General features: G+C 32.1%; 2 protein-coding genes and 1 long non-coding RNA gene across 9 annotated transcripts; 1 reads left to right on the top strand and 2 right to left on the bottom strand.

Annotated features, from left to right (window-relative positions):
* Window positions 1–1542: 1542 nt before the first annotated feature.
* LOC112769341 (TPD1 protein homolog 1) lies at window positions 1543–4199 on the top strand. Its single transcript, XM_025813832.3, has 3 exons — window positions 1543–2231; window positions 2521–2652; window positions 3329–4199. The coding sequence occupies exons 1-3, from the start codon at window positions 2138–2140 to the stop codon at window positions 3685–3687; spliced, it is 585 nt and encodes a 194-aa protein (XP_025669617.1). The 5' UTR covers window positions 1543–2137; the 3' UTR covers window positions 3688–4199.
* Window positions 4200–6834: 2635 nt separating this feature from the next.
* Window positions 6835–15003, bottom strand: LOC112769342 (membrane-anchored ubiquitin-fold protein 3). Of its 7 annotated transcripts, none has more exons than XM_072224669.1 (5): window positions 14590–14732; window positions 14455–14475; window positions 14193–14408; window positions 8957–9127; window positions 6835–7372 (listed from the first exon to the last, which is right to left on the bottom strand). In XM_072224669.1, the coding sequence occupies exons 3-5, from the start codon at window positions 14320–14322 to the stop codon at window positions 7317–7319; spliced, it is 357 nt and encodes a 118-aa protein (XP_072080770.1). In that variant the 5' UTR covers window positions 14323–14408; window positions 14455–14475; window positions 14590–14732; the 3' UTR covers window positions 6835–7316. The 7 variants fall into 7 exon arrangements, with proteins under 7 accessions (XP_072080770.1, XP_072080769.1, XP_025669621.1 ...); XM_072224668.1 differs by having other exon boundaries at window positions 14455–14501; window positions 14590–14729; XM_025813836.3 differs by having other exon boundaries at window positions 14193–14383; window positions 14455–14501; window positions 14590–14729.
* On the bottom strand, window positions 11902–12538 carry LOC140181204 (uncharacterized). Its single transcript, XR_011876122.1, has 3 exons — window positions 12405–12538; window positions 12103–12136; window positions 11902–12027 (listed from the first exon to the last, which is right to left on the bottom strand). It is a non-coding gene; the product is annotated as an uncharacterized lncRNA (long non-coding RNA).
* Window positions 15004–15513: the final 510 nt, after the last annotated feature.

Genomic DNA, 15513 nt, shown 5'->3' with positions numbered 1-15513 from the left:
ATATATGACGTTAACTTGTATGATTTAGTCTTTACTTATTTTATATAAATAATAATTATTTGATTAAAATTATTTATTATTATTTATACAATCATAAAAATAATATTACAAAAAGATGATAATTATTTAATTGAAATATTATTTTAATGATTATATAGAAGTTAAACAGTTTCAATTAAATTATTATCATTTAAGTAAGACTGATAAAAGTTAAATCGTATAAATTATGTCACACATAAATATTTTTTATCATCTTATAAAAATTTTTTACAAAAAGACTTATTTGCCTAATAAAAAAATAAATAAAAAACAGATTATCATTTTTCAACCATTAAAATGCAGATTATTTAAATTAAAAAAAATAGGAACGGAACAAATTTTACTCTTTAATATTTAGACTAAAAATAAGTTCACTAGAAGACCCGTAACCAATCACATTAGATTGAATCAACAACAAGTCTCAATGTTTGTTCTTCAATATAGTAGAGGGAAAAATAGAAGGACATTAACCCAAAATCATGTTGTTCAATCCAGTGCCCTTTTGTTTATTTACATTTTTAAGTAAACTATCATTTTAGTATCCAATTTAAAATATTTTAATTCAAATAAAATAATTTGAAATATTAAAAAAAATTAGTAACACTCAAAAGATCACATTTCTTTAAAAGATAATTTAAGTTAGATTAGTTCGGTAAAATTATTTAAAATAAATAATATCATCGAACGTTTTGAATATTTTATTGAATTAATCCAAATTTTAATATGTATCAAGTTGGTTTACATCTTTTATTATAAAAAATAATAATCTATGTATGTAAAATAATTGTGTAATCTTTTATAATAATAGTAAAAAAAAAGAAAAATACTAATATTCATTAAAGTAGATCAAACTATTAAATAAGAAGTTACAGTAATCATTAGTTAAGCAAATTAAATTTTTTATACATTATATTTTACATCAGCTTTAAAAAGATAAGTTTAAAATTTTTTAATTAAGTTAATTAATTTTTTGATAATATTTAAAATAAAAAATTACTAATTTATTTATTAAATTTAGTTATATATATTCAAAAAAATCTAGATTTTATGCAAGATCAAAATTTATATACATTTATTTTTATGTAAAGTTAATAATTAAAATTTATTAAATTTTATATTAAATATATTAAATTATTTAATAAATTTTTAACTATTAATTTTACATGATAATTTGTTTTAAAACAAAAAAAAATCACTTTTAATTCTTATTTCTAAAAAAAAAATATTTAAGAAAAAATATAGAAAATTAATAAAATATTTGTACAATATGTACAATGAAAGTTTAAGAATATATTAGAGATATAATTATTGTCTATTAGTGTTATCTTTTTTAATCAGCTGAAGTTTTTGAGATGAATAGTATCATAATATGATATCAGAGCTTTAGATTTGAAAGGTCAAAAATTATTCTAAATAGTATAAATGATATTGTACAAATATTGCATTGAGTAACACGACTAAACATTTAAACCCTACAGTGATAGAGTGGTAGAGGTAGAGGCAGTAATGCAGTGTGTGTGGCGCGCGCTCTGTTTCTCATTATGCGTCTCTGTGGGGCCCTCTTCCCTAAATCTTGAACCCTCTCTGCCACCCTTGTCTCTTCGTCTCCTCTTCCTCCTCCTCCTTCTTCTTCTTCTTCTTTTTCTTTGTGCCTCCACTCCACCATTTCCTAACATAGCTGGCATGTTTCGCATTCAATCGATTCAGTTTCAATTTCAACGCTATCTCTCTATCTATCCATCTATACACAACACACCTTTTCTTTTCTTTTAACGTATCACCATAGCCCCGTGACTCACACATACATTATACATTCACCTTTTTCTTTCTAATCGACGCCTCATTCATACATCACATGTCCCTTTATAAATTATTATTTTATTTTCGTTATTATTAAATATATATAAATATCGCTCTCTTTTCATATATTTTTTTTCAAGTGCAGACTGCAGCAGAGTGAGGTCTCAGTCTCAGTCTTAGTCTCAGTCTATAGACGACGGTTTTCTTTTTTTTTTTTATCCTCACTTTTTTCGGTGTCTCTGACTGAGTCAACTCGCTCCGATTCCACTCGCTGCTTTCGTCTTCTCCTTCTTCTTCAATGGAGTTTCGTTCGGTTAAACGGATCCTTCTCACGTTAGCGGTTTCCGTCTTCTCCTTCGCGACACTCGTTACTGTTCTTCGCCTCGTCAACGGTACGTGAACCTTCTACTTCTACGACCTTTTCTTTTACCTAAATCATCGCGCTTCTAAACCTAGCTTTCTTCATCGGTTTCGTTATTTAGTAAATGATATTGTAGTTTTTTTTTTTTTTTTTTGAAGAAAATCGGATTCGTACTAGTATTTAAATGTTGAAGATAATCATGTGATTCTCGGTTATGGCAACTGTGCCTTATTGTTTCTAGTTCTTGAGGAACATTGGAGGTTTTTTTTTGGTTTATTTAGTTTGTTTTATTTTTTATTTGTTGTTAATGGCGTTTTCAGACCTTGGTTGTGGTGACTGTAATGGCGCCGGAACCGGAACCGGAACTGGAACCGCCATGTCGGTGTCTCTGAATGTGGAGGAGGAAGGAGCCAACGTGCACCGCAAGCTTCTTAATCATCGTAGTAGTAATGGTAAAAATGCAAAAACAGTAATGGCTTCATTCTTATTATTATAATCATCATGATGATTTAATAATACTAATTATTATTAGGATTAATTGTGACTCAGCTTTTGGAATATATTTGTTATTTTTTTTTGAAGGGATATATTTGTTATTGTTATTTCAAGTTAAATGATGTTAAATTAGTACTTGGCGCTAGTTTTTATTTTCAATAATTGGTATGACTTTTGAGTTTTAATTTTTTATAGCCTTTGTTGTTTGTGGTATATTGTTTTTGGCTTGATTCCCTTGCTGTCCTCCCTTTTTTTGCATTAAATAAAATAACTCCATACTGAAAGAATGTCAATTTTTGTCTTCTTGTTGCTTCCTTTCTGTTTTTTTTTTTTTACACTTTTACTAGTAATTTGATGCAAAAAAAAGGTAGTGAAGTATTGATGTATTGTTTTTTCAAAATACAGAAACAGCCCTTTCTATTTTTACTTTGTTAATCTTCGTGTTCTTTGTTCTGCAATGATTCATCTACCGTTCAACCTTTTTTTTCTTCTTTTTTCCGTTCGGTAATAGTCCTTTTTGGGGTTTGTTTTGACACTTTAACAAGTAATTTGATGCAAAAAAGGGATAGTAAAGTGTTTGATTTCTGTTGTGTATATCAATGTTTTTAGTTTTCTTTTCCTGTTGTTGATCAGTGGCAGGCACAGGCACTGGAGTGGTGGAACCTAACAGAATATGGGGTGACAACAAGTGCAGCAAATCAGATATAGTGATAAGCCAAGGTCCCACGGCCCCACTACCGAGTGGGATACCAACATACACAGTTGAGATAATGAACATGTGTGTCAGTGGCTGTGACATCTCAAGGATACACCTCACCTGTGGCTGGTTCAGCTCTGCAAGGCTCATCAACCCCAAAGTCTTCAAGAGGCTTAGATACAACGATTGCCTTGTTAATGATGGAAGGCCTTTGCTCAATGGTGCAACCATTTCATTCCAGTATGCCAATACCTTCCTTTATCCTCTCTCTGTTTCTTCTGTGTCCTGTATTTGATGAATTCTGTCAACAACCCTTTATATTGATGAATGATGACACATCACTACCACCACCCACCATAGGCACACTCAACTCCATTTTGGACTTGGTGATTTGGTCATGGTCTGAGAGAATGGTTGACATGATCATGTTTGGTGTTTTTTTGGTTGATTTTGGGTTATTGGGGGAGAATAGGTCATATGGTGAACTGGGGTGGTTTGGAAGTTTTTTTGGATGAATTTTTTTGGACATGTATATACACAAATATAGGTAAATCAATCATCATGGTATATTCCAAATGTATTTTTCACCTACTTGTCTGCAGTTTGGATGGGTCTTTGAAATGTGATCAGATCAGAGGAATGTGGTTAAAAGTTTTGTACAAATATTATAATAGAATATAGGAAATAGTAGAGGGTGAGGACTACTTACTACTTAGGACAAAGTTCCATACTCAATTCCCTTCCCTTCCCTTCCCTTCCCTTTCTTTGTTTTAATGCATTTATCTCTTTTTGTTTTCTTTTGGGGTATGATGATATTGGTACACAACTTATTAACCATTACCCCACTTGGGTAGGTTCATTAATAGAACTGTACAAACTACAAAGCATTAATAGCAAGTGAATTACTACTACCCACCTGCTAAAAATGTTGAATTTCTCTAAGCATCGAACTCCTTTTCTACTGATAAATTTAAGGGAAAATTAGTTGGAAAGAAACAAGAAATAATGGAAAGGTCCCCACTTTTTTTCATTCTCTGTGCCGTTGAAAATTTTCCTTCTCAGTGTGATGTATGTTCCTATGTAATGTATAGTGCATTGTGTGTAAACCCGGGTGGCCCGTGACATATCATAATGTTTCTACCAAAATCCACCGAAAAATACCTAGTCCTATTCCTTTACCATAAATATTAATATCATTCACGCTTGTGCGTAAGAATAAAGGGAAGTTGGGTTTGCATTATAGTAAGGGAATTCAATACCTTGTCTTATTCTTGCCCCCAGAGTGGGGTGATGTCATGGTGGGGATTCAAAGTATGCACTCTGTTGTAAAAGGTATCGATTTATTAATTGATTGAGACAATGATTCTGTCGCTGCATTCATCATTCTAAAGAATCTTGGTGAGATTAGTTAATTCGTTATCATAGTTTATAAATTTGCTAAAGGTATGTCTTATTTGATTAATTTGAGAGATTTTACGCACATTAAAGATGTAGAACTTATATTTTAAAGTAAAATTCGTGCGTTGTTGAAAAGCACACTTGACGACTCAGCTGAATTTCAGGTTATAGCTTGTCAATAAAAATATTCTAAAAAAACGATGTTGATGATTTAAATTATTTTGCATCGATTATCAGATGTAGTTTATATGATGACGAGATTTGAAATCATACTACAAATTTATTATGAATTTCGAGGAGACAGAATAAAGAGCTTTTTTTTATTTGAATAAAAAACATCTAGTTTCTAAATCTAGTAAGGGCAGAGGACGTATGTTTTTGTGCGCAGGGTTATTTTGCAGGCAATAATAGCGAACTAAAAAAATATTTTATAGCAATATTGCAAAATATAAACAAATTCACTAGTTTTTATTTTTGATATTTATATTTTAAAGTCAGTAAAAATTAAATATTTCTATGTAGATTTAAATAAAATATAAAAAAAATTAAAATTAATAAGAATAAAACTTTATTATGTATTTTTGTTCAAATTCTAAAAATAATGTTTTTAATTTTTTATAAACTTATAAATTTAAAATAGAATGACTAAAAAATTATTATAATTCATTCGCATTTAAAAAATAAATTCTCAGAATTTTTGAAATGGAACAAGCTAATCTAATGTATAGTCCTCAATCTTCGCATAGAAACTGAATTTTCCTAAGTTAGAACTCCTTTGTCGCCTTGAAGGACTATATGCTATAGAAAAAATTTCAAGTGTACCTGGAATACCAATGTTCTAATTATTTTAATCGTTGATTTTAATTAATATATATTATATATTTTTTATAATTCAGATCAACGGCTAAAACAACTGAAATACCAGTATTCCAGGTACAGTAGAAACTCTTCCTATGCTATATACACTTTTTAACATCCAAAGCCAAACAAACAAGATGACTACCGAAAAATAGAGAAGAGCACTATTGGTAGTTTGGTACGATCTTATTTACTGCCAATATTTACGAATATAGCATGAATTATACACGCGAGAAATATGAATGAAGGTATGAAAGTGTTGGTTGCATAACAGGTTTGGTTCACGTTACATCAACTGCTCTATCTTCATATGATGTTGCACACGTTACATCATCATTATAATACTATATTACTATATCATTGCTACTAGGGGTGTCAAAAATTCTCATGATGTGGGATCTCTGCGGGGACCGCCCCGAATGGAGTCCTAATGGTGGATTATGATTTGTTATGTTATATTTTTGGATTTATAATCTTGGATAAGATATGTTTGTGTGTTGTAATAATATTTTGTAGTTTGTTTTTTGTTTTTTGTTTTATATTTTTTATTATAATTTTCATATGAATGTTAAATATAGGGAGATGGAGAATGGGGCCCCGCGAAAAATGCAGAGAACGCGGAAAATTGGGATGGGGACAATTATTCCCCCATGGCGGAGAACAGGGCGGGGACGGGGATCAATTCTGGGGGCGAAAACGGGGAGCAGGGAGGCATCCCCCGCCCCCGCCCCGCCCCATTAACATCCCTAATTGCTACAACTTTGGTTCAACTCCATCCATCATGATTTCAAGTTGGAATATTCATTCCAATGCACCTTCTTGATTATAGAGCAATTAGGGTGTATTATATAGACCTATAATTAAGTAGTAATACACTTGGAAATTTTGATTTATTATGCTTACACTAAGTGAGGTCGACATTATGGTAATAACAGTTACAAGAAACATCAGTGTCAAGTCTAAATCTCAGAACATAAAAATCAATTTGGATGGATTGGCCGAGTGATCAACCCACTCGTCCGTTTAAACAAATGTTGGATATATAAATCCCGCCTTGTGCATACAGTAACTCATTGACTAGCAAAATACCCTTAAAGAGAGCTTAGATTCGCGACGGATTAATCATTGACTTGTCGGGTCAAGGAATACCGTAGGCATTAAAAAAAAAATCTAAATCTCAAAAAAGTTAATGTAATTCATCTTTGATTTGTATTATTATTTTTCATTTTTAGGGCCATTAATAGTCAAATACTGCCTGAGAATAGAATTCCTGAGACTTACCAATACACCCATACACATGTTTAACAAAACGTCATCATACCCAATGAATGGTAGCAATAAGTGGCTATTATGTCATCATCAATTCTTCAGAACTTAGTAATAAAAGAATGACATTTTTTGAGAAAGTCACAACTACTAAGACACTTCTTTTTTGTGATAGGGTATCCTCCATCATCATAATATAATATTATAAAAAACTATATATGTATACACATACTTTACACATTGAATGTTGAAAACTGAAAACACAAGAGTTTGTTTCTTTTTTTTTTCTTTTTTTTTTGGTCCAAGCATATTGATGATTTCTGTAGTTTACCAGTGGTGATGATACTTGATACTGATGAATTAAGGATTGAGGATGTCCCAAAATATGAAACCAGATTGTCCTCACAAAATGGAACAAGCACAGACAATCTTCTTGGGTGAATCATCTATCTTCTTTTCTGTTCATGACATGATATACAAGAAAAAGAAAATGTCATTCTGGATAGTTTCTGCAATCCTTCAAATTAAAGCATAAATGTACAGTTGATCACATGCAAAAAGCACTCCTCAATGCCCCCATCATATGTGAATTCAAACTTTCATCTTCATAATCTTGAGATGTAGTATTAGTGTAAAGTGTTCATAAACTTTACACCATATGTAGTTTAGTCACGAAACGTTAATTGATTTCTATTTTCATTTTCAGTGTTTCTGTTTTTAGAATTTTACGAAGAAAAAGTTGAAAACAGTAGAAATAACAATATCCCATTTTACTATTTTCAATTTTTTCTTTACCAAATCCTGAAATCAGAAAACATTGAAAATAAAAACTCAAACCAAACAGATGCTAAACTTTCCTAAATGTGCATCTTACCTAAAATAAGTGTAGTATACACCTCACCTTGAACTTGGGATTATGTGCAAAACACTCCCTTCTCTAAATATATAAGTTTGACAACCTAAACTTTATGAAAAATTAATGGAAAAATTGCCAACATGATGATTTTGCACATTCGGGCAAGTCCGATGGATTAATTTGCATAATTTTAAAGTTTATGATTAATGATTCTCCTCCTTACCCTCCACATTATTAGAATAGAAAAAATAACAATAGAAAAAAGCCTTACCCCATTATGATGCATCACTTAACCAAAGAAAGAAATGTGCACAATGGAACAATGGTAAGAGCTACATTATTGTTTGACTTGAAAATATAACCCAAAAACAGCAATCAATAATAAATCAGAAGCAGTGGTTGGATGGTGTGGCAAATAATCTGTTTCAAGAAGAAGTAATATATGATAACCAATTTTGCATAAAATGGTATCTGACCACCATATACAGAATAGGAGGATAAACACAAAAACATGATAACTCCCCCATTCATATGTTACTTTTTTTTGGCATTTGTTATTGACATTTCAGATCAAAAGAACTGAAGATTCCTTGCTTCCTATACAAACTGCTCCAAATGTGGAAAAATAAAGATTCTCATTGACACAAATATTGACCAGCTTGTTCATACCTAAAACTAGCACTTGATATTATAAATCAGGTTGGAATGTCATGGTGAAAAAATGGTATTATCAAAAGCCTGTCACATGCATCTGCATGACCTATATTAATTTTGGTTATCATCACCTAGTTTCCTTTGACATTCTTGACCCAAATTTTGGCATGAAAAGAAAACTTAAAAGAGAAAAAAAAAAGATCCCATCTGTAGAAATCTATGGAAATGAGTAGGGTGCTCCCACAAACTATGGTTTTATTCCAGCTTTACATTATCTATTTGATTTTAAAAAAATTGAAATTTGAAATACTCTGAAGAGGAGCTTAAACCAATCCATCAATGAATATTAGGGGACATGTTAAATTAATAACCACCGCCAAAAGAACAAATATTCAAACAAATATGATATATAAACAGCAGTAATTGATGTAAACAATTAGATAAATGATAAAAAATAAAAATATCTGATGTCCCAAATTTAATGTTACTAGAACTGGTGCACTCTTATATGTATAAATCAATACAAACGTACCAGGTTTTGTTTTTGCAGGAGATGGCTGTACAACAACATGCATTATTATGACACCGCCTGCAACATCAGCAAATGGTACTTTACATTGACCAACAGTCTTGTTGTTTTCCAATATTTTACCAGAATTAATCAATTTCACTTCATTTGCTGCCTTTGGGGTGACTGTTTTGCCTACAATCAAATAGGGAAACAAAAATGAGAGAACATGAAACTAAATAGAAGGAAGATACTCCATAAGAATGATACTCAAGATAAGAGCTTTATACAACTATAGCTATACCCTATTCTAAATAAGGTGTAAACAAGAACCCAATTCAGACACGAATAATCATTTGTAAACAAGTTGATTGAATCAGTAAATACCACATTTTGTTACAGATAACCATGATTAATTCCCCCCTTATAACATCTATTCAGGTAAACAAATAAGGGAATTTCATAGGGTCCTCAATCTGAAATGCATGATAGCAAAGTGAAGAACTTTGCAAGCAAAATTTTCATTTCAGTTAGGCCAAGAAAAATATGTATTCTGTGTTATTTCTTATTTCATATCATGTACATAATTTCTTATGGTCCTAAGATTGACACAAAATTTGGGGGGAAAGACTCATCCCTTTTGCTCTAAGAAGGGTCCATTAAGGAAAGCAAATCATATCAAGGACAGAGATTTCCCTGAAGATTATGAGGAAAACAGGAATTCCGCCTATGGCGGAGAGAGAGAGAAGGGGGGGGGGGAGTGAGTGGATATGAGAATATATAGGGTCGGTAGAGAGTCTATAAATGTAGACAAAGACAAAGGAGGGCCTTGGGTTTGTAGTATAGCAAAAGGCAGGGATATGTCCCTTAACCCATCCATTTGATGCTGGTATAAGGGAAAGGAACAAGGGGCTAAAACCCAAGAGCTCTATTGTTGAGAAAGGCAGCAAAAATTACTGGCTCTTTCTAAAGTTTATGGGATTTACAACCAAAGGTAGGGTGAAATCAAAGGAATGGGATCATATCAAATCCTTAGTGGTGCTTAAAGCAATTGTTTAGCAACCAAAGTTATTGAAGAATTCAGACTGTCAATAGAAAGTATTAGTTCATTCATAATGGAGGCAGGAAAGACCAAAAAAACACAAAAAAGATAAACAAAAAGGAGATGGAATTTGAAAGTGCTGGTAGTGTAAGATAATATAACATCTGTTTCCCCTAAATGAAGCTCAAGGGGATGAAGGTACTTCTTGGTCTTGACTTGTAGCCGATTCTTGGAGGGGGAGAAGATAACTTCCAAGAGTTGGAACTTCATGAATGAAGCAGGGAAGACATGACTCTTGAGGGTTATCCTGCCTTATGCAGAATCTAAATCTTATGGAAAACCACAATGGTGTTGAAATAGAATGAAGAGAAGTATTACTTTAGTGAGAATGGAATTTTTTCATTCGAAATTTCACACGATCAAGTCCTGTATTGTTTCTTTTAGCATTGATCACGAAGGTGAAACCATGTGTGGGATGCATAAGAGTATAATCAACGGTGTAAAATAACACGACTCGGTCATATGGATTTTGCTTGAGAGGATCCAATTCGATTAGTTACCTCATCCAAAAGCATCAGCCCAAGGGTCATCAATTTCTTTCTAAGACGTGCCACAAGCATTACATGAATTCCAAGACTTAATCTAACTTACAAGATTAAGACCTATAAGAGAGTAAAACAATGCTATTATGTTAAAGGAGGATGAAATCCCAACCAAAAAACTCCAAAGATATCCTCACTACCAAAAGAATGAGTCTGAGAACAAAGTGGCTGAAGTGTTACATGCTAGAGCTATAAGGCATAATACCAGAAAAATTTCAAAATTTCAATCTTCGATGAGCTTCACGATATACTAAGGCAAATCTCCTTACACATGGCTTGATAACCAAAATCCACTAATGCCTGAAATTTGGAAGAGGAATGGGAATTATTTAAGCTATTAACCAATTGGCATAACCAAAAAGTCATAATACCCGTCATAGGGATGTCTTACAAAATTTGTTCTCAAGCCATGGTTGAGGAGATCTGACTAGGTATTTTTGGATGACATGCTTATATAGAGCAAGAATATGAAGCATATAGAGAAGATTTGAGAATTGAGATTAGTTTTACAACTGTTAAGACAGTGTCACTTATTAACAATAGAATAACTTGCAGCTTCAGGCAGTTTAAACTGGTGCATCTAGGAGCAAATCTTCAATGAAGGGTGGCAACTTACCCCAAGAAAATGTAAGCCATAGAGGAGGGGCCAACTCCCACAAGTTTGAAAAGGGTTGGGAGGAATCCTTCGGTTAACAGTACTATAGGAGGTTACTTAAAAAAATATGGTAAGATTGCTTGACCTATGACCCAATTAACTGTGTTAAGTACCTAAGAAAGTCGGAAACCACACCTTAAAAGTTAGCTATTAAGGGGAAAGAATCACTCTCTTTAAATACAACATCAAACATCCCATACTACCTGATGTGGGACTTTGGGCACTGCAGAATACCCAAGTCCCTAACAACAAGGACATTTTTCAGTTGGGAATAGAGGAAGATTTTATCACAGATGAGAAACTTAGGTATTATGCAAGAGTTACTATTATTCCAAACTCCTGTCAAGGTCTCCAAGTGCAGAAGGGAAATTGAAGTAGGGTGGAATTAGTTACCTAAGGGATCCTAGAAAATCCCTTTGTTAATGCAAGAATAGAGAGAATTCCATGACTCACTTCACTTTCAAGGGGTCATTCCAAATTTCAGAGAAACTACAGAAGAATATCAACCCTATTGTATTTTGAAGGGATAAATATTTAGCACTTTCTCCATAAAGTCTCCCGCACCTATTCTAGATAATACATGGACTGATTTGTATATGGATTTTGCTATGAGGGCTACCAAAGACTATTATGAGCTTGGATACTGTAATGGTGCTGGTGAATCAACTCACCAAATTTGCACATTTTGTTGCACTGCTCACCTGCCAAGGGTAAGCTTTGATTCACTACTGCTACCACCCTCCATCAATGGACAATCCAAAGTGGTAAGTACTTAGGTGTCTTTCTGATTTTAAACCTGAGAGTCAGCCAGTGGTTGAGTTGTCCAGAATATTGGTATGACACCAATTACAATTCAACCTCAAAAGCTAACCTATTCAAGATATGATACAGGTATGAACCAACCGCTGCAAGATCAAAATCAGAAAATGCATAAAAATAAGGAGCTCTTTCCTCAAAACAGGATGAAAGTTCAGGTGCATATACATAAAATAGTCGAAGCTGGAAATTGGGAAGAAAGTTTATATAAAGATACAGCTTTATAAGTTGCAGTCCTTGCCAATAGAGTGAATTAAAAATTCAATTCACGCTTTTATGATCCATATTATATGAAGCCAATGAAAAGGTCAAGTGGGAATAAATGGCAGAGAAAGTTAACAAGTCAGCAGGAATTACAGGTCAAACGGCAGAACCTCCCACGCTTTGAAAACTCGTTGGATCTTACATTCAACGGGGACTTCCTACATTTCACCTTTCGGACATGATGGATTTTGAAAGGGGATGTTGATAGGAACCCCAAGCCTACTAAGGCAAAAAATTTCATCAAATTTTATGAAAGAATGGGAGTAGAAACAAGAAGAGGTTGTTATGCTAACTAGGTGAGAAAATTTGAATGGTCATTTATGCCCAATAGTAATATACATGCTGGAAGTTGAATTTCCATGCTGGATAATCTTACTTTACAAGCTTCTGAAGTTGAATTTCCCTGCTGGAATATTAGTTCCAATAGTAATATACAAAGATTTTTTTTTCTTTCTTCCCTTCTGTGAATAGGAGCTAGTTGTTATCAAGGTCAAAGAAAGAGATCAAATTATCAAAATCAAACGTAATACTTGTAAAGGAATAAGCAAAACAAAAGCTTTCTATTCATATGCAAGAAATTTGTGATGAAACATGCATCTTGCAATATCATGCATCACATAGGAATTGACATCCATATCCTAATTCCTAAATAGGTGTGAAGGTTGGTGTTGTTGCACCAACTAAGGCATGCATGATGAATGACTGTTGGGACTAAAACACTGCAAAAAAGAATGCACGGAAGAGGATCGGAAAGGAAAAGGAATGAAAGCATAGAAGCTTTGGTGCAGCCAAAACCTAATTTTGGAAGCTTTTCAGAAGAGGGGACACAAAAGGAAAATGAAAGAGTGTGTGAAGGAGGACGGACTTCCTCTTCTTTGCATGTTTTAAGGAATGGAGGGGTTCCCTCCTGTTTGTTCAGTAGTTGAAGGGCTTGTTTGGGTGAGCTTTTAAGAAAAGATCTTTTTTCGAGTTATCTTTTTTTAAAAGATCTTATAGAGAAGTAAAAGTAATTTTATGTTTGGATATCTCATGTAAAAAGGTCTTTTTATCTATCAATTATGTTTGGGTATAACAATATAAAAGTACTTTTTTGTTTATTTATTACATGAAAAACATCTTTTTTTTAAGAAAAAAAGATCTTTTAAAAAAAGATGTAAATTACAGCTTCTCAAAAAAGATCTTTTTTTTATTTTACTAGTGCTTTTACTTTTACTACTAGAAATTTGCCAAACACGTTAAAAAATAAAAAAAGATCTTTTTTCATTGAAAAAAGATCTTTTTTTAACAAAATAATGGCGCCCAAACATGCACGAAATCTATGCAGAAACACTTCCTCCTGGCTACTCAGAGTTTCGGCGAGGAAGGGCTTTGGGACCTTGAGGGAAAACAAAAGATCACCACCTCATTCTTTCCCTTTATATACATCGAATGATACCAGCCGAATCAAATTTTACTTGACAAAATAACTACAGAAGCCAAAGCTACAGAAGCCACAGAAGCCAAAGCTACCATAATTTAGCTTTAAGAAGAGACTTACAAATGCTGAATCCAACTGTAAACTCCCAAAAGGCCAAAATTAACTAATTACACAAGCCTGATATGCATATTTACATCACATGATCACACATAAAGTGACAAACTTATCAGAAACAATAAAACATAGTATCAAACATTAAAATTAGACACTATCAATGCATTCCCCTACTCATATGAATCAATAATCATGAACATACAGCAACTAATATAGCTCAAAAAGTGAAAAACGCAAAATCAAACACCCAAAAATTGACATAAACACTAAGCAACATCAAAACACCCAAAAATTAAAAAAAGGGCATAATTCAGGGGGGAAAAGTAAACAAGTGATGATGAAGTTAGAACCTTTTGGCCAATCTGAGACAACCCTTTGTTTAAGAACATCAACTGTGGCTGCTGAAGAGTACCTGAATGGCCCCATATCAGACCCATCGTACAATCTGAACTTTATGTCCACCAACTCCTCTTCCGGCATTTCACTTCAATTTCAATTTCTTCTTCTTCACTATTCACTTTTCTTCTCCAAACCCAAGTTCCTAAAAATTTTCAATTGAAGTGGATCTGTAATTTTGTAATCATAATCATACACACACAGAGAAAATCTTACCCGAAGATTTGAACTTTGATTCTGATTTACCAAAAACAACAGAAGAACTGAGAACTAAGAAGACCCAAAAGTTAAAAAAGAATAAAAATTATGAAAAAAAAAAAAGGAAATAAAAATCTGGAATTTGTAAAGTGCCTTCGTGGATGAGTGATTCTCTCAGAGGAAGACTTGTTTGACTTCTCTGATTTGGGAGCGAAGCGAAAATGCTCTTCTTCTTCCTCTTCCCTTTTCTTCTTCGATAGTGTTTTTGTTGTAATAATAATAATAATAATAATAATAAATGACAAATAAGTCCTCATATTTTATTTTGAACACAAATAAATGATCCATTAATTAAAAATATAAAAAAATATTTTTCTTTCTAAAATACAAGATATTTAAATTTTTTCGTAAAATACAAAAAATTTAGATATTTTATATTTTAAAAATTTAAAAATATTTTTGTATTTTTAATTAATAATAATAATAATAATAAAGATATGACTGACAAAAAATTCTATTTAGGAGGATGACTTTAGATAGAAGAAGACTTGGATTTTGTTTTTATTTGGTGTGTCTACTTAGATTTTGCATTTAAGAAAAAATAATGCATGTTTTAACTTTAAAAAATAAGCAACTAAATTAAATTGACAAGTAAACCGGTACTACTACTCGCATGATTATTTTTTCTCCCTGTATGTATGATTACTCATCTATTTAAATATCATTATTTTAGCTTAATATTATGTTTGTTTTTTGTTGCACAAGACTTCACCTCATATACAGTCAAAACATAATTAGTTGAGCAGAAATACAATAAAATTTATTTTTAAATTTTAAAAGATATAATTTTTTTATTACATATAAAACTTAGCACACTATCATTTTGACCAACTCACTTTAATCATATGATTTATATCATTTTCTACTTCTACATTATCTTTATTTTTTTTAAATAATATAATTAATATAGTTAAATTTTTTATTTTTAGTATAATTTTTTTTCCAATTTCACTTCTATGTTAATATTTTCTCTTTTGGTGCAAAAATTAAAACTTCATATACTCCTTTAGTCCTTCT

This window comes from Arachis hypogaea, chromosome 18, assembly GCF_003086295.3.
Source record: "Arachis hypogaea cultivar Tifrunner chromosome 18, arahy.Tifrunner.gnm2.J5K5, whole genome shotgun sequence".
Lineage (NCBI taxonomy): Eukaryota > Viridiplantae > Streptophyta > Magnoliopsida > Fabales > Fabaceae > Arachis > Arachis hypogaea.
Note: the sequence above shows the minus strand (reverse complement) of the source record. Positions and strands in the feature narration are given on the sequence as shown.

What these genes read in the sequence shown, in the direction of transcription:
- LOC112769341 (XM_025813832.3), top strand. Translation starts at nt 2,138, where the DNA reads ATGGAGTTTCGTTCGGTTAAACGGATCCTTCTCACGTTAGCGGTTTCC. An exon ending in TGTTCTTCGCCTCGTCAACG is followed by an intron (nt 2,232 to 2,520) that starts GTACGTGAACCT and finishes TGGCGTTTTCAG; the next exon opens with ACCTTGGTTGTGGTGACTGT. An exon ending in TAATCATCGTAGTAGTAATG is followed by an intron (nt 2,653 to 3,328) that starts GTAAAAATGCAA and finishes GTTGTTGATCAG; the next exon opens with TGGCAGGCACAGGCACTGGA.
- LOC112769342 (XM_025813833.3), bottom strand. Translation starts at nt 14,322, where the DNA reads ATGCCGGAAGAGGAGTTGGTGGACATAAAGTTCAGATTGTACGATGGG. An exon ending in TGTCTCAGATTGGCCAAAAG is followed by an intron (nt 9,128 to 14,192) that starts GTTCTAACTTCA and finishes ATTTGATTGTAG; the next exon opens with GCAAAACAGTCACCCCAAAG. An exon ending in TCCTGCAAAAACAAAACCTG is followed by an intron (nt 7,373 to 8,956) that starts GTACGTTTGTAT and finishes TGTCATGAACAG; the next exon opens with AAAAGAAGATAGATGATTCA.